Raw genomic sequence first — 23625 nt, 5'->3', positions numbered from 1 at the left:
AATATAACATATAGCTCGTGATGAAGGTAAGGTTATATAAGACTTGCTAATATGAGACATATTGATGGGCTTCGGAGGTTAGCAACAGCCGGACCTGTTGTAAATGGAGTCAAGGCTGGCTATCGAGGTCACAAATAAGGGATAGGAACTATATAGACGTTTCCAGTCACAGCAGGCTGTGTGCTTGTGAATAGCTTCGATTACAAACCCTGTCACCAGCCCTTGTTATAGCACTTGACTATACTCAGATTTAATGAATTCTAACTTTGTGATGATGTGTACAATATCAGCACAGAAAAGCCAGCTATATAGGTAATTACTTAAAATCTCTTCTTAGAGGAACCATTGAGAGGACAAGGCAGTGGAGCAATATTAACCACATCACCCATTGACAATGTCTTATTGGACATTATCCTCAAACCCTACTGTACTGAAATTAACCAGTTACCTTGTGAGACAACATATCCAAAGCATTTCCCATCATTATGAGGTTACTTAGCTAAGAATTAAGTATTAAAGACTAGATTCATACATATATATATATTTCGGCAGCATATCAACACAGCACATCATCTGTCATTAATGCAGCACATACCGTTAATAACATCTCTGCTACAGTAGTCCATATCACATCATATTATCATAGTCAACTCTTATTTTCGATCTCACAGGATGCACTCCATCTATGAGAGCGTATTGTAAGAAGGGAGCTTGAGACTCAAGGCGTGGCGCTTGCGCCTCGAGTTAGACTGCAAGCTAGGCGCAGCGCTGTATAGCTTCTCTCCGTTCTTCTCGAAGTTGGCGATGACGTCTTGGCCACGGTCGCTGATAACCCACTCGGCGAAGGCAGCAACGGCGCGCTCTGGGTTGGGAGCCTTCGCACCGACGAGCAAATGCGCCGGGTTAAGGAGCGGGTCCTCGGCGTCGTTGGTTCCGGCTTTGTATATGACGGTGCGGTTGGCCATCTCGGCGTCTAGCGACAAGATCGTGCCGCGGTCCGTGATCGTGTACTCCTGCAGCCAGATAGCGGCCGTCAAGGCCTGGATGGGGAAATCGACGAATTGGTGATATCAGGTCGAATAGGCGGTTGCCCAGGGAACTTGACCGATCCCAGCCCAGAGCACGGACTCTTTGATGTTAGTAGCTGATTTGTCGAAGCGACTTAGGAACTTGATTGATGGGTCTGTCACGACGTCTGACTCTGCCGCGGCGTGCAGATCTGAGAAGATAGTCGTGATGTCGTCCTTGCCACTGATGTTTGCCGGGTTGGCAGCAGGTCCGACGAAGAGGAAGTGATCGCGAAAAGCACTATACGGCTCAGGGTCAGTTACTGCGCTTTTGGGGCGATCTCTTGGGTGCTTTGGAAACGAGATAAGCCCTCGTCCCCTGGAATGTTATACATTTTGTAAGAGGCCCTCTGGAGTCAAGAGATGAGTCAATTAAGAGAACGGCTTCTATTAGGTTAACTCACTAGTAGATGGGCTCTTTCGCAATGCCTTGGTTGACGGCGATTTGCTCAGCTGCCGGGCTGTAAGTGATACCCACGTCGATCAAGCCTGTCTTGAGGTACTCGATACTGTAGGTAGTATCGCTCGTATACCAAGCTACACTAAAGGGCTCGCTGCCGTTCTTTACGCTGTCCTTAACGAACTCGTCTGCAAGTACTGCCATAGAAGAGATGTTAAAATGAACTTGCCACTAAGATGGCAACACTTACACCCGACGAGACCACTTTGTCCGGCACCACCATTGCCGATGCGTAGCTTGATAGTGCCGTTGGTGTTGTTGAACCCGCCATTGTATACAGCATCCGGGCTCTGCGCCGAGCAAGAAACGGCTAGGGCAGCCGCGACGGCACTGATTGTAGCACGATGCATAATTTCCTATCACAGCTGAGAATCTCTTCCTTTCAAAACTAAAAAGGGCAACAGAATGAGAGACGTGTAGTGCAACTACAGACAGGTCCTTGGAGGTCTGAACTGACATTAAAGCCGAAAGGTAGATAACCTAGGCCCTCTGGTAGCTATTCTTATAGGTGTTTCTTTGTTATCCTACGATGCCATGCTCTCGTTATCTTTCTGCTTTGAGCTATTTTCGCAATACACTGTAATCATCCACGTGCAAAACTATTCCCACTGCTCATGAGTTGGCAGTGATCTGGCTACTTGATAGCCATACTTGTTCAGCTGAAGAAGTAAATACATGCTTGGTCCCATGAGCTCCTAAACCCCTGGGGCTTACGAATCTCTAGCGATTGGGGCTAGACGAGACTCTGATCTGCCGAGAGCAAGCTGCAAGCTCGACCTGCTCTTGGTGTAGCGAACTGATCGAGGTATATCTAGGATGTGATGTAAGCCAAGCGAAGGACTGCGATTGGACCCGCACATCTGAAATGGCAAGGTAAAAGACAAAGTCATAAATATATACATACTAGACTGCAAAGGTGCTTCAATTGACGCTGTTTGAATAGTCATTCGACGCTTTGGTTGGGTGAGGACCTGGAAGGGACATGCCAACATTGAGCTGATGGCTTTAGAAAGTCAGGTTGCTGCACTAAGTAGACTACAAGGGATAGGAGCGCTATACACTTCATCTCAACCGGTGCCATAATCTTTAACAAACGTAGCATAATCAACAAGATAGCCAAGTCCCCGAGAGATGCATTCAGCTTCCAGGACTATAGAACTGAGAAGTGGCAAATCTTCCGCCGGGGAAATTACCTGAAGAGACCTTTTCGAAGCTCGACCCCCTAATACTTGTACTACAAAGGGATAGCTTCTACACAGTGACATCACAGATAATATAAAATTATGCAAAAAGAACACGATGAAATGTTAATGTGTCATAACAGCAATCAACAGTCTCACGGTCGTAAGGGCGGTAACTGCAACCATGGGATGCTATATTGATCCTTGTTGCTGCACGAGCATCTCTGAACCCTTGGCGACTAGGTTCAGAATATATACAGCAAGTCTCTCTTTGCCTGTAACCCAAGGATCATAACAGTAGCCATCGTGACAACAAGTACAAGTTCATCGTTGCGTCGTAGACGCATGATAATCATCAAGTCCAAATACGTAATCCGCTTGTACATCGCTCCAGACATATTCCCCCTCCCCCCCAAAAGCCCAATTATATTTAATCCTCCACATACAAAATATCCCACAATCCCATAGATAACGAGAAATTAAATTGCTGTAATAGCTGTCTTTACAGCCCCCCAGTATCCTGACGTACGCATTTGCCGCAAGGTTCGTGGTGAGCGAGCGCTCGGAGATTGCGAGTACAGGAAACTTCCCTCGAGTACAAAACCTGTACAATACGTCGGACTCCACGTGTCTGCTCCATGTATAGCCATGGTGTCGAGTGCGAGTGATGGTAAAATGTAGCTTGTATGTGCCTGACGGTGCGTTTTCAACGAGACATCAGCCTCGGAATGATAGTGCGATTCAGTGTCGCTTGGCGGTTTGTGGTAGTGCTGAGCCGTTTGATGTGGTGCTGTGCCTTTCTACTAGAGCTATTATGTCTAGTTTCGGGTCTCAGCTGGGTATTTTGGCTCGGCTAGCCGTGTTGCTGTAAATTGATGTTCTTGGTGACTAGAGAGCTGTATAGAAGCGGCGTAGTTGTTCGAGTTGTTCGAGTCATATGTGTAGGAGTCTCAGGAGTTTGAGTCCCGTCAGTGTTGGTCGGTCGGAGGTAAATCTCTCCTCGAAGCGTGATAGCTTTGACATTCGTAATGACTAGCGAGCGCTATAGCGGCGGCGTGTTGGGTTCATTGACTGGCCTGATATACTAGAGAGCGACATGACTTTAGTAATTTCCTTCAGCACTACTTTTGTTTGTGATTTTGGTGTGTTTCTAATAACGAGAATTTCCAGTTTAAGCGCGCTCACTGTCATAGTTGTTCATAGTTGCGGGCAGATCGCACACTCCTAGTTGCGATCCACCAGTAACGAGAACGGGTTTTCACAAACGTGCCTTTTTGCGGCTCTGTTTGTTGACTTGGGCGTCAAAGCACTCCGTGGTTCACTACTGGGCACAGTAGGGAAACGCGGGCCAGCATTATCTGACAAGAGCTGCTGGTTTCTGCCGAGCTAATCAGCAAATCTGAGATCATATTGCAATAATCTGGGGTCATACTCTTTGACGTCTTGGCGCCAGGAACGATCCATTTTGACTCTCTTCTCTATCGGTATGAAAAACGTTGGGATCGTATTAGATGCCGTCCATCGCGACTGGTAGTCATGGGATTTCGTATTCATATCCGCAAGTAGATCTTGGAGACTTTCTGGGGCCATGCGGAGTTGGCACCGGGGTTTGTCATACTGGATGAGAACCGACGCAGGCACAACTGACCAATGATGAATATAAACCCAGGATGTTTTAGGCTTAGGCCACATCTTTCCGTCTGCGAGGTGGAGGTGGCGAGAGTTGCCGTTTGGCTTCTGAGACCCGTAAAAAGCGCGGAAGCTGTTGATGTCTTTCATCCGGTGGCATGCTTGCTCCCAAGGTGGGAGATAGTCATTATCTTCACCACTAGAGTAGGCGGATACTGTGGTAACAGTAAATCTTCGCATGTCGCTCGAGCGGTCAAGGATTATGACCGGGTGGTTCGTCGCCTTAGAATGAACTCGACCGCTATCCAAGTGCTCGGTTTCGTTGAATTGTTCGTATGGCTTCAAGAAGGCAATATCGCCAATCTGCCACACGCGAGTGTCGTTTTGCCGACGTTGGCTCTGGTCGCGCCAGATATGGTGGCTACCCCTAAGAAAGAGGCCCAAACTATTGCAAGTGACTACCATGATTGCTGTATGGGCTAAGCTGACATCTAGTCAGTGGTGGCAGATCCGGTACTAGTTAGCCATTACGGCCAGAACGTGGACATGATAATGGCACAAGGATGCCGCAAAAACATGTATGGGAGAGATATACTCAAGTAGTAATCATAGATTTGGTAAGACAGTAAGGCTGCCCGTTTAAGTATTCTGAAGATATCCAATTGAAGATGGCAACCAAGGCTGTGCGTGATCGACAGACAGGTGAGAATATCAAGTCGTTGTTGTTTATGGGAAGAGAAGAGAAGTTCGGACATTGGGGGAGGGGAGAAAACTCTATGTACTTATTAATACGACTACGTGTTCCGTTGATTAAATTTAGAGATATAGCCTGTGTTTGGCGAGAGGCTATTATCTACCCATTGAACTTAATGGATATTACGCCGGTGAGTACATAGTTCGTTTGACAGCACCTAAACCGAGCCCTTCCCCTCAATGGATCTCTCTCGTGAAAGCTACTGGCACAGCAGGAGTTACCTTAGTGACCGATCCAACCAAATATTGAAGATAAATAGAAAGGCAAGATGCATAAGGGTCTCACGGATATATAAGAACAACACTGTATTGTCTGTATCCAGTGTAAAAGCCCATCAACTTCCTCATATATATATACAAGAACAACACTGCACTATCTATATCATGAATGAAAAGTCATTGACGCCCTAGTGTAGCGCCGAATAGGTAGACTTTTACTTACTGTGAGAGAAACTCCGTCCTATCATTATTGTCAATCGGATATTCGCTGGAACGATGTCCTCAGAGATACTACATGAAGAAAGTATGCCAACATTTCCAGCTGCTCCGCATCTAGTAACAAGGAAAACGCTGGATGCAGAGACAGACAACATAATGTACGATCGCAGTTGTCTCTAACTAGTCATAACTGCAAAAGTTGGAGGATAATTATAGGCGTCGCAAGGCATGGCCTGTATAGGAGAGGTCCCGACGAGAGAAACGTAAATAAAGATAGCAAGCTTTCGCGAGATCAGGTGATGGGCAAACTAAAAATTCATAACTTGTTCGGCCTCATTATGAAGACAGGTTAGTCAGCATAGCAGATTCTAGTAAGTTCTCCCTCGTACTCAGCGCCTAGTTATGCATTATTTCGCCTATCCGGAGCATTCCCACGTAAAAATGGAAAAACCACACCCTTTACCCATGATATTTCCTACCATACTGCTTAAATAGTCTCACGACAGGTCGATCCACAGTTTCATGTCCTATGGATGGAGTGAAAAAGGGGTTTTAGTATACACATGTAAGTACGGAGTATGGCGGTAGGGCTGCTGGTCGGAGAATATGTCGTGCAGAGGTGGCGGGCTGTAGATTTGCCCTTGACCAAGATGCGCTAGTTAATTTCCAACATCTGTGGAAACTATCATGGTAGGCGCTTATGACTTGACTATGTATGGTACTAATTCAATATGGTCGGCCATTATGCACTCCATGACCTGGGATTGAGACAATACCATGGTAAGCAGGTTGTACCAGGTAAGTACCTACACACCTACTATGGTCCAGGGCCAGTAAAATCGACCTATGTCAGGTATTCTTTTCGAGCTAGCCTTAGTGCGCCCCATACGAAAGGTATCTCGTCCGCGATTGTGTATCGCGCTTGTACGGAAAAACCCCCTGCACGGCGGGTTTTCAACGCTACGCCTAGCGGAAATACCTGTCGTAGGTCAGCTAACAGGGGGGTAGGAGAGTACACAACAATATTGACTTCTCCTTCAGGAAAGACGCTAGATATGCTATTGGCCAGCCATGCGGACAGGATGAATCAGCGTCTGGGATGCGTTGGAGTGGTGGTGTGGTGTGGTGTGGTGCGGTCTGGGATCTCGGGCGGTATCCATCTAGACCCGAGATATCCAGACGGATTATGTCATCCCGCCTTTAAGATCCCAGAACTAAACCCCGCCATCCGCTGTCTGCCTGCTGCTACCTTACTCATCTAAAAGATCCAAAAAAAAAAGAAAAAAAAAAGAGAGACAACCATCTCAACCAAAAGCGCTCGCGCTCCCCTCTCCCAAACCCCCGACACCGTAATCGCAAATCTCACCTCACACCCCCAAGATGGCGGAACCCACGAACCCGCGCCCGCGCATCCTCTACTCAGCCGCCGGCCCCGAGCCGCCCTTCCCCCTACGCATGGAGGGCACCGTGATCTCCGGCTTCGGCCGCGGGTCCAAAGAACTCGGGATCCCGACCGCGAACCTGCCCGTCGACGCCGCCGCGACGCCGTGGATAGCAGACGCGCGATCCGGCGTCTACTTCGGGTGGGCCTCTCTCGCGCTTCCGAGGACGCACCCCGACGCCTCCTCCTCTTCTTCTCCCCCTTCTTCTACAACCACCACCACCACCACCAACAATAATACCGACAATCCATCTTCATCATCATCGACGACGCCGCCGCCCTCCTTCCAGATCTACCCCATGGTGATGTCGATCGGGTACAACCCGTTCTACAAGAACAGCGTGCGCTCGGCCGAGGTGCACATCCTACAGGCCTTCGGCGCCGACTTCTACGACGCGCCCATGCGCCTGCTGATCCTGGGCTTCGTGCGCGACGAGAAGGACTACAGCGGCCTCGACGCCCTGGTCGAGGACATCCGCGTCGACTGCGACGTGGCGCGGCAGAGCCTGGCGCGCGAGGCCTGGACGCCCGCCGAGGGGGTGGTGGGCGGTGGCTCAGGGACCTTGGACGGCTCGTGGCTCGTGCGGTGAACCGCGTTGGGTTTTTGCGAGATGGAGCGTTTTCCTGCTTAATTCCCTACCTTATTTACCTACCTACCTACCTACCTACCTAGGTAAGAAGTCTAGAGGGGTTGGGCAAGAAAGGAAAGTCTTCGGAAGAGGAGGCAGGTGTAGGGATCTTGGTTTTCCAAGAACAACTACATTAGAAACGAGTCGCGGAGAATCATCGGATGCTCCATGTCTTGTTGAGACGACTAGGGGTGGATATCAAGCGACATGTCTTTACAACCTAAGTGTGGTATGTAAATTTGCTAGAGAAGCGACTGGGACCAAGACTTTATAGACTGCCTGATGGGCAGCGAAAGGCAAGGCGTTAAGGGGAAAGACAAATAGCATATAGAACGCATCGAATATAACCTCATCAGCATCGCGAGCGCCGAAATTACGATCTCTAATTACTGGAACATTGTTTCCTTGTTCTCATTTGTTCTATAAGCGAAATCTATGGCCGGAAAATACTAAGAATGATGACCAGCTCCCATCCGACAGGGAGAAGGACTCTAAATATGCGAGCCCCATCCAGAACGCCGCCCATTGCTTCATCGAAATGGAAGCCATGTTACTAAGGATATATAACTGAAGCCGATATCTATCAACAAGGGAAAGGTAGGTGACCCGAGGCACAGTCGTCCAAGCTCATACGGCAAGCTGGTCTTGGTCACGATAATAGCAAGGCATGAACTACACAAAGTTAGACACTGAGGACAAGGTGTGCATCTTGAGTAACTTACATTCATAATGATAAGCATGGGTATATCGAAAACATCGCGTTTTATAGTCCAGCAACAAATGCAGTCAAGCTTGCCGTCTTTTCCGAGCTTGGTAATGCCGTGTTCGCCGTCGATCTTTGTAACCCTGTTACTGAGTATGCTATTCCGGACGTTCTTCTGAGGAGTGTCTTCGTTGGTGAGCGCTTCGTTCATCTCTTTGGTTCGATACTTGAGTAGCCGGCATTTCCTTGTCACGCAGCCGCGACTATCCCCAAAGGCCAATTGCGCGAAGTCTTCGTAGAATTGTATGACACTGTCATCGTCCATGAACTCGGCAGAGAAGACAGGCTGTGTAACTCCCTCTGATGTCTTTGATGTGTCTGGCTGGGCCGTCTTCAGCCTGGGCGTGGTCAATTCAGACTTGCTGGGTATACTTCCCGACTCCGACCCTGAGCGGCCCAAGTTAACGTTCAAGTTCGGTTCCTTTCCAAGGAGAACATTTTTCGTCCACCCAGTGAGAGCAATGAACTCTTTATTGACTGCAGCGACCTCTCCTGTCCGTCTGCACACCACCGTCGGAGAGGCGGCACATCCCATGAAACCCTCGTATTCAAATAAAGTGCGTTGGAGAACTTTTTCCATAAAAATTAAATCTTGCCTGTTCAGATTGTTCGTACACACCATAAATGAAGGTCGGATGCTGGCCAAGGACTTGGCAATGCGTAGGGTCTTATTGGGTGAGAACCTGCGTTGGACGAAGGCGATCAACCTGTGGAAGCCGTTGAGATACGGGTACGGCTCCTTAACGGTTTCGTATATGGAAGAAGGATCCCGTCGCTTGGCTACTATAGATTGTGGCCCTAATATTTCATGTGGGTTCGCCTTGGTAGGTTTAGGCTTTGGTCTGGAAGCATGCGCAATCCCCTGAGAATTCGCCGTTGTATAGCCACCGACGGTAGGAGACTTATCAAATTCGTAACTCCCTGGCTGGGGACTGGAAGTGTTCTCTGTGCCTGGGCTGGCCAAACTGCTAGGCGTCGGGCCAGCAGCTGCAACCGCGTAGGCATGAGGTAACCCATGTTGCAGATTACCTTGGGAGTACACATTGTTTTGATCGACGCTGATGAAGTTTTCAACTACACCGTGATCGTAGAGTTGGTTATATTGACTGGCTCCGTTGGGGAATACGGGTGGTGGACCATACCCGACATCGCTGCTGGCAGAGTGTGCTATGGCTTCTTGTGGTGGCGTCTCAGCGGCGCCAGAAGACATGTGGCCCAGCATTCCAAATTCAAGCGCGCTATAATTGCTGGCAAAATTCAGTCCCTCGAGATCGAAGTTGAAGATCGCGGGGTTGCTCGGGTCGAAAAGTGCGGTGGAAAAATGATTCGGCATCTCAGTAGACACCTGGTGGACAGGGATACCGTTCATTTGTCTAGCATTATTTGCAGCCTGAAACCCATTTGTAATAGGGGATTGTTGACTGCCGTAGGCCATATTGTCCGGCATTCCTGCGACCGTGTTTTGCGCCCCATTTGCGTACATTGGATATGCTGTATTATTCGTATTGTGTGAGTAGTACGCTGAGGCTTCCATATTACCATTTGCGACCTGCCTGCCATTTGTCGGCTTTGATCCGGCATTTGGATTGTAGTTGGGACCCAAGACTGGGCGGAGGGCCTCTGGAGGGGCATCATGAAGATATTTCGCCTTTTTTCGTACTCCATCCTGACAGGCATCGCCGAGGCCACGCTTAACGCATCTCGTGCAGGGTCGCTCGTCTCCTACATTCACCAGTGAGTATAAGTTCACGATTGTAGCGCCGGCGTCTTCGTTGGTTTAAAGCGCAATTGAATCCGTGGGGGTCAATATGTGCGGGGGCGAGCGCAGAAGAGGCTGATGGAGTTATCGGAATTTACATGTGGAGGCTGAGACTTACCGCACGTCAGATGGGCTCTTTGGCAAGCATAACACGCACGTCTTGCTTTTTTACGCCGAGGACGATGAGGGTCTTTGGGATCGTACTTCTTCTTGGTCTCGGTGGAAGTTTCCGCCCCAGCCTCAGGTGATGTATGTTGTTCAAGCATATTGTCGTTCTCGTCCTTGACGGTATGGTTAGCTTCGTCAGGCTCCATATCATTATCAGACATGGCGTCTGAGACTTCAGCCCCGTTGGCTTGAACGTCTCCTGGCATGTTGTCTTAGTTTTATACAAGGTCGCTCCAAGGCCTGGGGAAGGATTTCAAGGCAAGCCCTGACCCAGTTTTTGGCGTAACCACACTTTTCTGAAAGTACGCGGCTTGCGAGATCCTGGAGTAATGTTCTTGGCAAAATTAGAATGCAGTTACAACCAGGTACCCGGGCTTCTCTATCCAGCAGTCCACCGCCCTTTGGGCGTTACTAGATTAATGAACCTAGGGGGGGCCGAGACCGCTGGCCAGTAACGACACTTCTAAGAAGCTTATGGCCCAATAACGTAGACGAGAGCTGAATATCGAAGTAAAGAAAATAAATGTTGACAAACACTGCCGAGCTATACTTAGCGCGTACGTGAGACGCGGACAGCTCGTGTGCAATGGTGCTGTATCCTTCCGTCGTGCAACGGCCCTCTTCAGCCCAAATAAAACCAAGAATATGCGGGCGAGGGGGAGGCTACGAGACAGGCGTCTGCTCGTATTCAATGTTGACTAACAGGGTAGACTCCAATGGGCTACCTCCCCGTGCCAAAGAGGCGCTTTTTGTACAACGGAGGCCGGGCAACCTACAAGTCGAGGAACAACTGGGCCCACTACCTCTGTACAGATCGCGGGGGTGTTTCGCAGAGCTTCCCCAGTAGAGGCTACTGGGTGCTGCGGGAACGGACCGGTGACGCGGAGGCGCAGAAGGACTGTTCTCATGGAGTCACGCGCCGGCGGATAAGGCACTGGGGGGTTTGGCTGGGATGGTATGCGGGATGATCGATGCTCCTGCAACTAGCCGGTACTTCTGAAGCAGTTCGCATTGGGTGCTGGCTAGGCTAGATAGACCGAAGACGAGAGAAAGTAGAGGGGACAGATGAGCTAACGGCGGCTCGGCTAGTTGACCTGGACTGGCTGGGACCTGATCGTCGGTCGAGGTGCAGATGGATAGGGGGTCGGCGACCGTGGAAGTATGTACATGAAAAGTGTAAATGCAAATATATCTAGGCGTTTGTGCCTATCCAGGTATCCCGACGGTAGCCTGATAGTATTCTTGGGGTATCTTGAGGGTATCCTGAGGGTATCCTGAGGGTATCTTATTGGTATTCCTAATTGGGACGAGCGGCTGGAGTTGCAAACACCACGGCGCAAAAAGAGGCGATGCGACGGTGGTAGGGTTCACTGGATGCACTGCGGAGAGGGCGAACCGTGTGAATTGACGGCCTGAAAAACCGTGGAATTTTGCTACGTCTAGGTGTGCATACGAAACTAGAAGCAGAGAATGCAATGGGCGGTAAGAGGCCCCTTAAAGAGCCAGATGGGGATGGGCTGAGGGAGGCTGCCAGCGGATGCAACGCCAGAGCCGCGGAGGGCCAGAGATTTGAAGGTGAGCGAGTGAGCGAGTGAGAACAAGAGTTCCGGTCCCGGTTGAAGATCTGGCTCAGATTCTTGTTCGGGGGCAGGTAGGTAGGTATGTAGGTTTAGGATCAGGATGAAGTCAACGAGCCGGAGCGTAATGAAAACTCTAGAACGGACGAATCAAGGTCGACGATATGTCGAACTAGACCAATTGGAACAAATGGTGGCGCAGACGAGCGACCGTCATAGTCATAACATACATTAGGGGAGCTAGGCACAATTCAACGGTTGGTTTAGCAAGTCGAGTGGCAGCACAGGGAGGACGAGACTGAGACTGGGACTGGGACTGGGACTGGACTGGGACCGAGACCGAGACCGAGACTGAGGGTGAAGGGGAAGAGAGAGAGAGAGACGACTACTACGATGCAACAGCGGCTATGCAGCTCTCTCTGGAGGTTGATGATGAGCGTGACAGACAGACAGGCAGACAGACAGGCGATGGGATCTGGATGATGTATGGACGTATGTGTATGTATAGATGTGTACAGATGTATGTATGTAAGTAGGTATGGTATGGTATGTAAGTAAGTATATGTAATGTAAGCGTGTGGTGTATCTGAATGGATGAATGGATGGACAGGATAGGATAGGACAGAATAGATAGGGCAGGGCAGGGCAGGTCGAGGTCGAGTCTGGTCGAAGTCGTGTAACGGACGGGATGTGTGGATGGACGTGTGGATGGATTTGAAGATTGGGGTGCGAAGGGGGGGGGTCATGATTTGCGCTGACGGTACCTGTCTACAAAGTCGGCAATGGCAGCCATGGTGGACAGCCGGAGAGGGCGGCATGATTGGCCCGTTACAATTCCGATTTTTTCAATGCTCGACCTGCCACCAATCAGGCCCGCTGCCTGCAGGCCTTGCTCCATAGGGCCGAGCCGCGGGGTCTCTGCTGCTGCTTCTGTCGCACCCCCACCAAGACCCCCTCTTACTACTTTGTACGGGTTAGTAGACCTATACATATGTACAAGGATATCGTACCAGCTACTTGAAGTCTCTGCAGATTACTTGTGGCCAGAGAAGTATCGAAAACATTGCACTGACTGACTTCCATGTACCTATATACTTAGGTACATACATACATACATAAAAGTAAGTACTAGTGTAGGTGTATGAATGTAGGTAGTATTGTACTAGGTATGTATGTAAGTACGCGGGTCTCCACATGGAAACCCTGTTACAGCTAGCTGCATATCATCGTGTAAGTGAATGGGTAACAGACCTCCCTCGACTCCTCCACGATACCTGCCTGCCTGCCTCCTACTTGTGATGCATGATAGCCAAGGAAAATAGCCAAGCCAACAACAGCACCTACAAAGCCAAACATAACACACACTGGACATACATGACAGATACCGTAGCCTGGACACAAATGTACCATACATACCTTAGGTAGTCATAGAATATACCGTAATACGCTACAGACACGCCGTACGTGCTGGTGGGTTGCATTGATCAACGGCCGGTCAACCTGTTCAGCCCCGGTCAGGCACATGCTGTGTGAACCGCCAAGCTCTCAGAGTTACGCCAGCCATGAAGGACGTTCAGTTTTCCATAAGCACTACGAGCTACTACTGTACATAAGGAGAACAAGTCTCCTCTAGCGTGTCTGCGTTTCAACCTACAACCTGGTCCTCTCACCTCGATATGTGACTAGCTAGATCGAGATCACGCGATCAACTTTTTTTCTTGGGCCCAGTCAGATTCATGCCCCCAGCACAACTCTGGATTGTCTGTGGACGTGAGGCATGTGAGGCATGTGAAGCAGCTTACCTGCTTTTGTCAGGTTGCCGTGTATGCCTAAAGCACCTACGTACATGTACGTCCTTGGGGGGTTTCTCAACTGGTAGGTAGGTGAATACATGTACGCTGATACCAGCATGCAAGTAGGACGGTCTAACTATCTACATATGTATCTATCTGTGTATGGTAGGTAGCAGACCGTACTGTACATCCATCCTGACGCTTTACGTAGATGCCTTATCTCCCACCTTCCCAGGTAGGTACAATACATGGTCAAGTTCAACATACAGTAGTATCATTCGCCTAGATGTAGGTCTTATGTAGGTGATCAACGTTGAGACTCGTGTTGGCTGAGAGGCGCCCAAAGGATGTACATGACGTTACCTCTGTACGGAACTTCACATCCTTTTCAGCTTTTGCACATTGTAGCTGGAGGGAGCATGTGGGGTACTTAAACCTGGTATCACATCAATATATATATCCATTAAAATGATATATATACATGCAAATATCAAAGTGCAAAATTCTCCCGTCTTAGATAAATTATTGCTTACATGTTCAACTTTATTTGATCTGGCCTGCCAACCTGCCTCCCACCATCACTGCCTCTGTCACTCTTCAGCTTTGTCAGCTACGCTACCTAATACGCAATAGGTACTGCATGGTACAGTAGCTGGCAATTAATTATCAGAGTGTAGTTAAATATTGTGTGTGCGTGTGTATGTGTGATATTAGTTTAGGTATTCAGATCTGCTGGAGATATACAACCGCAACAATGTAGGTATGTATGTAGGTAGCGAAATATTAACAAGTTACCTAGATTTGTAGGTACGAATAGGTAATTGCTCACAACTTGGGAGCCTACCTATATCATGTACCTTGTTGGTTGATGAGTATCGACATGTACCTAGATACGTGCCCCAAGTACCGGTAGTTCATGATACCATCAGTGTGCAATCTAATGGCCAATCAGCCATGACACTTTTGTCATCTTTACAGAATGCACCGTCTATCTGCCCGCACACGCAGGATGGGGTTTCTACCGCCGGCCCTGAGAAAGCGAGGCAGACAGATACCTAGACTGACAGATAGAGATAGAGAGCCGACTACAGCAGCCTACCTACCTACCGTTCACTGTTCCTCGTCCATCTCTCTGCCGTTCGGACCTGGTCATTCTGCCTTCGACGTCCCTTACTGTTGCCATGATCTCCAACACGGCACTTCTATTTACTCCGCCGATACTCCACCGACGCTTCCCCGATGCTCCCCCGATTTCGTGCCCCCTGCTTTATCCAAGTTGAGTGAGTGGTGAGCTGGAGTACCCTCGTCGCACATCAGCGCTGTCCACGGTCCAAGATGGACGGTACGCTACGGTACGGCACGATACACCATGTCTGACTGCCTACCTATGTACACCACTCGCTGGTTGCTTGCTTGCTTGCTTCCTTGCTTGCGTATGCACTCAGCGGCTCGAGCCGCAGCATCGTCACCCAACCCCCACAGCCAGGCCTCGATTGTCAAATCAAGCTTTCGCACCTGGCCGGCCGAATTTTCCATACGCTGTTCGACGATGCAACGCAATCTCAAACATCCGTGGCCCTTCCTAGCTAGCCTTTCGTCGTTATTCCATACGACCCTGGCACAACTCCACGACCTTCTCAATTTCGACATATCGGTACGGCTAGTCAGTCTCCATTTCCACCCTTTGGTGGAGGCCTCAAAGCCGATTCCTCCGGGGGCAAAAGTGGCCTTGGAGATAGGTAGATAGTGACAGGTGTACTTTGGCCTGGTGCCTCGAAGAATTGATTCGCGGGCCGTTGATTTGGGGTCGTCGTTCAATGCAAGTAAGTAATACATCGCATTGCTCGGTCCTATTTCATTTCAACTATAATTTTTTTCTAATTTTTTTTTTCCCATACCGTGTGCACACGTCAGTCCATACCGGGGTTCCATTATCCATATCCTTGTCCTTGTGTATATACCTACGTAAAGATCTTCGCTGCAACCATCCTTCATTGATGACAACGGTGTTCATTCGTTTCAACCAGACGTTCAACCATAGTGAGAGGGTAATTCTCGGCGATCGCCGCGCTAGTATCCCACCGTTTTCACCGTTACAGCTGTGAGAAGGCGGCTGTTCCAATATTTCACGATTGCCAAGACAAGCAGAATCTCTTGGTTTTCTTGTAGACATTACAATGCACCCTCAACTGCCGCTCATGCTGGCTTGGCCAAGTACTTGAAGAACAAAAATAGTACATGCATCTACCTTTAGCTTTGCATCATGGTACCTACGTTACATTGCTCGTCACGGGCTGCTCTACTGGTGAACGCACCTGAGGTACGGCGAGAGGACGTACGGTATACATGTCCGTATTAATTAAATCCTGGCTAAAGGACTGCCCTTTTCCAGTTAGGGCGTGCTACTTTGAACTTAGAACTGTTCCTATCAGATATCAGCATGCAAATGCGCCAAAAGGTGGCATCCAAGGGCCATAGAGCCACAAGGTTACAGGGTCACAGCAAGCAAGCATCCCAACCAGAGTCCTATCCAGAGTCTCTTGACACGCCTTCTCCTACCTAGGATCGCATTGGTCGGTTCATCTCTCAGGTTGCTTTGCCGCATTCGGGGTGGTCATAGGTACTACTTTGTATGGTGTTATTCAACGCATTGCATACATATCCCTTGCTCGAGAGTTGGGTTATGTGATACACGCCACGAACTCTGGGCATCACCGACTTCGTTGTGCGGTGATAGGGGCGTTCGGGGGTAGGCAGCAAGGTTGAGGGCACTATGGTTTGCATCGCCGCCTCCTAGTTTGATACACAGGTATGTAAACTAGATTGCGCATTAATGCCTCTCTCTCTCTGTCCCACTGCCTTCTTTGGTCTAGGAATTGAAGAATCCTGCAGGCAACTAAAATGACAAAGATGGGACTGGTGTGACTCTGGAATGGCCCTCTCCGAGTACATTTTCCCGCTCGAAACATTACCCTGAGCAGGCAGGCCCTGATGGTCTACAGTGCAGCGCAAATCAAGCAATGCAACATACTGTATACTGTACGCCATCTACGACGCAACCTTGTCTGCCCGTTGCAAGCGTCCGATGCCGTGTAACACGCCGATGTCAACTATCATGACCATGATGCCCAACAACACAGGCCATCTGGAACCCATCCACCAGGGTGCCAGTAGGGATTATTGAAACCTGATTTGGCCTTGAGAGCTACACAATAAAATCAGGTACTAGCTCAAATACCCCAGAGTTAGTCAGTAGCCGCCGTGTCTAGTCACCGGGCTAGTGATGGGCCACCTTACCTAGGACTTATTCATGACTAGTACCTTTGGGAAGTGGACATTGACAAATTGGCAGAACGGATTGAACGGTTTGGCATATGAGGCGTTGAGGCACCATCAAGTAAAGTGACCCTTATCTGTAACCTGCTCAAGCTGAACCGTGGTTGCTTCCCATGTAATGAACTGACCTCCACCTCCATCCACTCGAGTGCAGAGGGTTGGGTCATCTCGAACCACTCGGAGAAATTCTCGATCAGTTGGAATTGATCCATGACAATGACTGGCGGGAGACCCAATGTATCCAAATCTTGAACGACCACTCCTGTGACGCATTCCCCCCCTCACCCACGGCCATTGGTGGATAGGCACTACAACGCAAGGTTACTCGGCCAGTTCTTCGCCTCCACACGTCACTGCAGCACTAATATATGTTGTACTTGAGGCCATCTCACAAGGAGGACGCATGAGGCTGGGTAGGGAGCTTCTTTACCCACCAGAACAACAAAAAAAACCACGAAGGACAAAATGTCACTTGCTTGTCCTGGGTGCTTTTTTCCCCTGTACTATACGGGCCGAGACTGCAATGCAAAGAGATGGCGATGCTGACACTCGTAGCTGTTGAAGTCGCGTAATGCTAGATAAGACTATTATTGAAGGAATGAGAAAATCTTACGCCACAATGCCTCATGATACCAGCTTATTTCTGCGCTTATTTTTTTTCTATTTGCGACAGTAGACGTTATTCGTGCGCTTCCGTGCATTATTCTCCATGGGAATTTCGTTGTCATGTGCTGATCGACGGGTGGTGGTTTGGAAAATCAGTCGGCTGAACCCTTCTGAGTGACCTTGTCGAGTTTTCGGTTGGTTGATCCAGGCCGCCGACGAAACACAGGATCACAGGTAGACAAGGCTCTCTTCATGTCAGGTCATATTAGTAGGGAATTAGTCAGAACCTCATGATTTGTATTGGTCACGTCAACCAGAGACAAAGCGAGGACAATTCGTCCATCTTACTTAGTAGTTCGACTTTGTCTAGAGCCTTGTGATCGACGAGGTAACTCGACATGAGTAGACATGGGGAAGAAACAGACGTCGGCACATCTTGCCTGCCCGTATGACCTCCCCATGAGCACTGTGAAAAAGAAAGAGAGAGAGTCATTTACGAACAATGATGCTTCAAATCTGCCGAGGATGCCGGATAGGAAAATCTGTATGTTGCCAACCAGTGGTTCTTGTTGAAACCCAAGTAATCAAGAGTGGCACGCTTAGTTCGCCCATTGTTTATTTGTTGTTCTTTGAAACATTGTTTGCCTACATCATGTAGTGCATGTGTATACATGTATGTACGCTGTATGTTGTATGTATGTACCTTAATCTCTCATAACACCGGGCCCTGGATCCCTCTGGATCGTTGGCATATGCAGACGTACAAGTAGGTAGTTCAAACAATTTAGTGGCGAGCGAGAAAATCGACTGACTGGCTCGATGGCTATGCCGAGGTCCTTTTCATATCAACAACGTCTCTGTTCTCCTCGATTATTGGAAGATACAAGAGCTAAAACGCAAGTCGGGCTTCCCTCCCTCACACACACACTCTCTCTTCTCTCCTTGGTCCCTCCCGTTTTCCCTCGCTTTTCGCTTCTCTTCTTACTCCGCAGATCTACGCCATCTATCTTACAGTCCGTCCCTGCTTTCTAATAGGATCGGTTTCCCTTGCCGATCTAACCCAAGCAGCAAGCAGGGCAAGGTAGATTTCGGGTATCGGACGCCGCACTGATGCTTGCAAGCCTGCTTGACTCATCACATCGATCTTACTTATTACCTACTACCCAACTGCCCAGCCGGCTAGTTAGCTTCGTTTTTTTTTTGGGGAGGGGAAACCCCGGTCCCGTGGTCCCAATGACTTGTTAGATCCGGCTCTGGCGCTGACTAGATACCCTCTTTCTCTTCCCTCTCTCCCTTCTTCACTTCCCTCTGTCGTTTCATTGCCCAGACTTTGAAAGAGGGTAGCATCTCATCAACCCCCTCCGCCACTTCCCCCCCCATGAAACATGAGTGTAGTGTAGGATAGCTACCAGGTAAGGTATCATGCTGGTATCGCGATAGGAAGTCGGTGAGTTCGTCAGGTGCACTTGGGTTTCGCTACATATTGTGGCCATGCAGTGCGCTACCCAGGTTTCGATGCGTGTGGTTGAATTTCGGATCGTGCATATCCCGTATGCAGGAAGAGGGCATCTCTGGTCCAGTCTCATCGCGCCGGGTAGCCTATCACAATACATTAGCCAGGCACGATGAACCAAGCGTTTTATGGGGGAGGTTCTGCGCCGAGCATGTAGGTAAATGTGGATGTGTATATTGGTTGTATGTACGTACGTATTGTTTTGGGAATGGCCCCATATCACGAGCTTATGGCCTTATTTTTATTTTATTTTTTACGGCTATGTCTCTTTTTTGCATTTTTAACGCTTCAGCCGCATCGTTCCCTTGTTGGACCGTTGGAATTTGCTGGCGCCGGCGTTGTCCGACCTCGTGTCTGCCTTCTTGCATTATCAATGATCTACCGTACATGGTGGTATCTTTCGACTCTTTTCAGCCAGCCAGCCCGTCAAACGTTTCCATAACCAAGAAAAAAACAAACCTAAAAAACCACTACCCCTAACCAACCATACCCTTACACCCTAAAGGGATCGACCGGTGTGTGAACATCTCGGTCCCGACTCTCAATGTTTTGGGGCCTCCTAGTCTTGGGTTTGAGGGCTGGCTGAAGTAAATGGAACAACGGAGATCGTGAGCAGATTAGGAATTCTTGCGAGGGCCCCGGATCGTCGTGCCATTGAGATGCGTCGTCAAGACTGTCGTAATCACACGTTGGGTTGCATTACTCAGCAAGATCCATGACTCTCAATGCTGATACGACATCACTTCGCACGTCCGATCCTTGACAGATGGTCTTGAGACAGATTTCAGGACTTGCTCCATACGCCATCGCGCAACCTCATCCAACCCCGTCTAGGGCGCTTAGTATATGGGGGTGTGAGTGGATGATGCGCAGACCATCTGAATAAGCCTCATATTGAAAGGGCAGTCAGCGTCGGTACTATCGGCTGGATTCATTGGGGTGGTTTTGCTTGGGACAACCTTTCGCCCTGGATGGCATTGAGATGGGCCGTCTGACAGTCCTGTAGATGTTCCAACCTGGAGTTGTAAATGTTTGGAATTATGTATTTCTCCTATGTTAGATCAGAAGTCTACTTTGCCTAAGTCATAGAATATGATAGCCTACTGAATACATTGCCTCGCTTTGCTCCTCTATCCTATTTCACAATTTTGTAGTTGTTTTGGTTCTCATATCGTTATGTATTGCGTCTCTTGTAAAAAATTGCTAAACATAAAGCTTGACCTAGCATGACTAGATATGCTCTTGATTTCTAAACCAGAGTATTACCTTCAAACAGCGCTCAATGAACCCGCCAGATATGCACCGACTATTTGCCTTCTAAATTATAATGACATGACTCTAGTGTAAGATTATATGAAATTAGTCCCAGATGTGATTCCGTCTGCCCCAAAGATGCGGATGTTCGGCTCAATAAGTTTCAGCAAGGCCGCTGTCTCCAAAGTCGGGCACGTCTGAGTCGCAGTTAAAGTCGCGGTCATATGCCTTAGCGGGCAAGATCCCAGCTGCTAGACCCTGGCGATAACTCCATTGAGGAGCAGACTCGGTGTCCCAGGTCCAGTACCACCAACCGTAACCCTTCTCGAAGGAGGTCATCTGCGCTTCGGCAAACATCAGTAGGAACTTCTTGTAATTGTCGCTATAGTCGCCATAGGCGGCATTGGCGTCATCACAAGAGCAACTCGAGTCCGTTGTCGGACACATAGGGGTGAGGGCTTGGCTGGACGAGTTCCCTGAGTCGTATGTTCCTGTCCATCGATTGCCCCAACCAACGTTGGTCAAAAATTTTGCACAATCCGTGTCGGCCTGGGACCACTCCGCGAACATGGTCGGGCCATACCCCGTTGAGGTATCAAGTGACTGCTCAGCCTGCTGTGTCCACTGATCACACGCGAAGTTGATCTTCTCCTGGTGCGTGAACTTGATCAAATCGTTGTTGAAAATGACATATTGGTGAACATCTAGAATCAAATCGGGATATCCGGTTAGCAGTCCCTGCCAATTCGGTAACCCCATGAACCCGTCACCGAACACGACCTTCGGCCACGTCAGCCCATTTGCACGGATGAGTTTGAACGCCTGCTCTGTCCATGACACCACAGCGCTGGAGGATAGCGTTACCATCTGTGGTTCGTTGGCAAGCCCGTAGAACGTGATGACGTTCTTGTATCGATCCTGTGAGAAAAACTTAGACAATCGGTCGTGAACATCAAGAGATCGTTGCGCGTTTAGTTCCCCATTCGTTCCGTTCAACCACCCGACCGCGCCGAGGCGTCCACTGTGGTTCCAGCCATTCTGTGACCCAGGCAGAGCGTGTAAATCGAGATTCACACGCAAGCCATATTTGCGCGCCCATTCGATACCACGTATAAGATACCGCCATGATATTCGAAATAGGTAGGGGTCATCGTCATAAGTCTGCACCGCCCAGTAACTGTAGGGAATCCGTACGTGGTCAAGCCCAGCATCCCGTATTTCTTTGAAAGTCTGCTCCGTGACGAAGGTGGCGTAGTGTTTTTCAAGAGTAGTAGCTGTCGTCTTCGGGCCTAGATGTTTGCATAAAGTATACTCATCCACAATACCTAATCTGATATCGTAGTTGAATAGAGACGGCGTAATGAAGGGTTCTAATGAAAGCCACCCGCCGAGGTTAACCCCACGGGCCGGTTTCTTAGAGTAATCACCCCAAGCCTTATCAAGTGCCGGAACTTTGCTGTTTGGTGCTGCAGAATCGTCCCAGTCCGTGAAAAGCCCCATGATGGGAAGATCACCGACAGTCTCATTCGTATAGGTGACATTAAGGTCTGTGGTGTCATACCATGTGAAGGGGTCTAGATATGTTCCTCGAGCGGCAGTTGGAACGGTGTCTGGGTCCACGCTGCCGAGATCCGACTCTTTGTGAGGTTTGGGTGTATTCTTCTTGCTCACAACAACAGCAACGACTATGACGATGATGAGGACGATGAGAGCGACCCCCGCGATGATCCCTATGTATGCAATCAGTACCTGGCAAGCTGGAACTTAATGAACCAACTAACATCTCTTCTTCTTCCGATTCCATCTTGGAGGGGTGAAGTTGGTCGACTTTTCCTGCTCTATGCTGTTCCAGCTGCTATGATTACTCCTGAAGCCGCCTCTTATTTCAGGAGTTGATCTGCCCTCCTCGGCAATGGCGCCACTAACGACCCTCTTCTTCTTCCTTCTGTGCTGCCTCCTTTCTCGTGCCAGGTTTTCATATTCCTCATAATCGTCGTCAAAGTCTGGCTGTGCGTATGCGCGGGTCCGCCTGGGGCGTCTCGGTGACTCAGGTTCTCTCTCGGATTCCGAATACTCATTCTGGCGCCGTTTGGTTTTCCTCGGAGAATTATGCTCCCTGTCTGAATATCCTGTCTCGTGCCTCCTTGCTCTCTCTCTACGTGGAGACTCATATTCTGCGTCGACAGCTTCGTATTCGCCCTGCCGCGGCCGGTCTTTCCTCCTCTTTCGTTCGGGCTTTCGGGCTTGCGAGGGTTCTGGAATGTGACCCCTTGTATTCATCTCGTTCAGCTGTGCTAGAGCATTCATGGAAAGTTGTGGTTTTGACTGGCTACCCGAGCCTTCGGAAGCGGACACCGTACCATGCTCTCGGTGTCTTCGCCTCTCACGGTGTTTCCTATGCGTATCCGAGTCTCTGCGACGACGCTCTCTCCGATCACGACCCTCATCGTGTGAGGTCATTTCGTCAGGAATGTAGCGGTGTGGTATTCGATTATTACGAGCAGTGTCCCTAGAAGACCTGATGGACGTGCGAGCCCTGCAATCTATTTCAGGACAGATTTAGCGATGATTTCTTGGCAGCTGCAATTAATGAGAGGGCAGCACGGGAACTTGCAGGTTGCATTACATCAACAGGATTGTCTGGTCGAGCGTGTTGACCAGGAAACGATCGGGTCCACAAATCTCTAACCTAGATCGCTCACACTGGAAGTAAGTGCTACCCACACTAGCGGTTAGCAGATTTACTAGTAAATTTAACAGTACTTACGAAGTAGGTAAGTATGAGAGGATTAAAGATCTCTTCCTGATTATGTTCTCATTTAGAAGATGGATAATTTCTCGCGAAATCTTCTATTTCGTGGCCTTGCTGCTCTTCGATGTTGTACATGGATGATGTGCTCTGCATGGCGATACGACCGATTGACCGACTAGCAAGCCAACCCCCGCCTCCCCCAGGATATGACAGTTTGCAATTGAACGGGCCTCAACGCCTGGTGCCCCAAGGACTACACAAAACCAGCCTTCTTCATTTCCTTATCAATTTGGGCCAGATTACTCCGTAAATAGGTAGTCTATTTTCGACTTTGGCTGCTGAAGTGTACAACGACGTTGATAAATGATGATAACCATTATTGTTTGAGTCTCGTTTACAGGGGAGGATGACTGAATGATAACTTGGTCTACTCCTACTATCGCCCAACAACAGAAAGGTTGTTGTTATATGACCCTATTGACTGCGAATGCAAAATTGACTGTGAA

The 23625-nt window shown here is 49.1% G+C and overlaps 6 protein-coding genes across 6 annotated transcripts; 1 reads left to right on the top strand and 5 right to left on the bottom strand.

Annotated features, from left to right (window-relative positions):
* Positions 1 to 683: 683 nt before the first annotated feature.
* Positions 684 to 1877, bottom strand: F5B22DRAFT_645348 (putative extracellular tungstate binding protein; the record flags this gene model as incomplete). The annotated part of the gene is made up of 4 exons (XM_047978572.1): positions 684 to 1040; positions 1101 to 1308; positions 1472 to 1664; positions 1718 to 1877. 4 exons carry the CDS (start codon positions 1875 to 1877, stop codon positions 684 to 686), a joined length of 918 nt encoding a protein of 305 aa, XP_047832202.1.
* A 2055-nt stretch (positions 1878 to 3932) lies between these two features.
* F5B22DRAFT_645347 (uncharacterized protein) lies at positions 3933 to 4802 on the bottom strand (the record flags this gene model as incomplete). Its single annotated transcript, XM_047978571.1, has 2 exons — positions 3933 to 4086; positions 4141 to 4802. 2 exons carry the CDS (start codon positions 4800 to 4802, stop codon positions 3933 to 3935), a joined length of 816 nt encoding a protein of 271 aa, XP_047832201.1.
* A 1995-nt stretch (positions 4803 to 6797) lies between these two features.
* Positions 6798 to 7977, top strand: F5B22DRAFT_601681 (uncharacterized protein). The gene has a single exon (XM_047974627.1). It carries the CDS (start codon positions 6909 to 6911, stop codon positions 7557 to 7559), a length of 651 nt encoding a protein of 216 aa, XP_047832200.1. The 5' UTR covers positions 6798 to 6908; the 3' UTR covers positions 7560 to 7977.
* F5B22DRAFT_601680 (uncharacterized protein) lies at positions 7978 to 10219 on the bottom strand. Its single transcript, XM_047974626.1, has 2 exons — positions 8321 to 10219; positions 7978 to 8270 (listed from the first exon to the last, which is right to left on the bottom strand). Exons 1-2 carry the CDS (start codon positions 9893 to 9895, stop codon positions 8226 to 8228), a joined length of 1620 nt encoding a protein of 539 aa, XP_047832199.1. The 5' UTR covers positions 9896 to 10219; the 3' UTR covers positions 7978 to 8225.
* Positions 10030 to 10684, bottom strand: F5B22DRAFT_91956 (uncharacterized protein). Its single transcript, XM_047980689.1, has one exon. The coding sequence runs from the start codon at positions 10492 to 10494 to the stop codon at positions 10165 to 10167; it is 330 nt and encodes a 109-aa protein (XP_047832198.1). The 5' UTR covers positions 10495 to 10684; the 3' UTR covers positions 10030 to 10164.
* A 9586-nt stretch (positions 10685 to 20270) lies between these two features.
* On the bottom strand, positions 20271 to 23157 carry F5B22DRAFT_601673 (glycoside hydrolase family 5 protein). The gene is made up of 3 exons (XM_047974625.1): positions 23135 to 23157; positions 22149 to 23083; positions 20271 to 22097 (listed from the first exon to the last, which is right to left on the bottom strand). Exons 2-3 carry the CDS (start codon positions 22825 to 22827, stop codon positions 20521 to 20523), a joined length of 2256 nt encoding a protein of 751 aa, XP_047832197.1. The 5' UTR covers positions 22828 to 23083; positions 23135 to 23157; the 3' UTR covers positions 20271 to 20520.
* Positions 23158 to 23625: the final 468 nt, after the last annotated feature.

Source organism: Xylaria bambusicola, assembly GCF_022495145.1.
Source record: "Xylaria bambusicola strain CBS 139988 unplaced genomic scaffold F5B22scaffold_14, whole genome shotgun sequence".
Taxonomy (NCBI): Eukaryota; Fungi; Ascomycota; class Sordariomycetes; order Xylariales; family Xylariaceae; genus Xylaria; species Xylaria bambusicola.
This window is presented reverse-complemented; position numbering and strand designations above follow the sequence as displayed.

Bases quoted from the DNA above. Each gene is read 5' to 3' on its own strand.
- F5B22DRAFT_601681 (XM_047974627.1), top strand. From the start codon at position 6,909: ATGGCGGAACCCACGAACCCGCGCCCGCGCATCCTCTACTCAGCCGCC.
- F5B22DRAFT_601680 (XM_047974626.1), bottom strand. From the start codon at position 9,895: ATGGAAGCCTCAGCGTACTACTCACACAATACGAATAATACAGCATAT. The intron at 8,271-8,320 runs GTAAGTTACTCA...AACTTTGTGTAG, and splicing joins CCATGCTTATCATTATGAAT to TTCATGCCTTGCTATTATCG.
- F5B22DRAFT_91956 (XM_047980689.1), bottom strand. From the start codon at position 10,494: ATGCCAGGAGACGTTCAAGCCAACGGGGCTGAAGTCTCAGACGCCATG.
- F5B22DRAFT_601673 (XM_047974625.1), bottom strand. From the start codon at position 22,827: ATGACCTCACACGATGAGGGTCGTGATCGGAGAGAGCGTCGTCGCAGA. The intron at 22,098-22,148 runs GTTAGTTGGTTC...TTGCATACATAG, and splicing joins GAATCGGAAGAAGAAGAGAT to GGATCATCGCGGGGGTCGCT.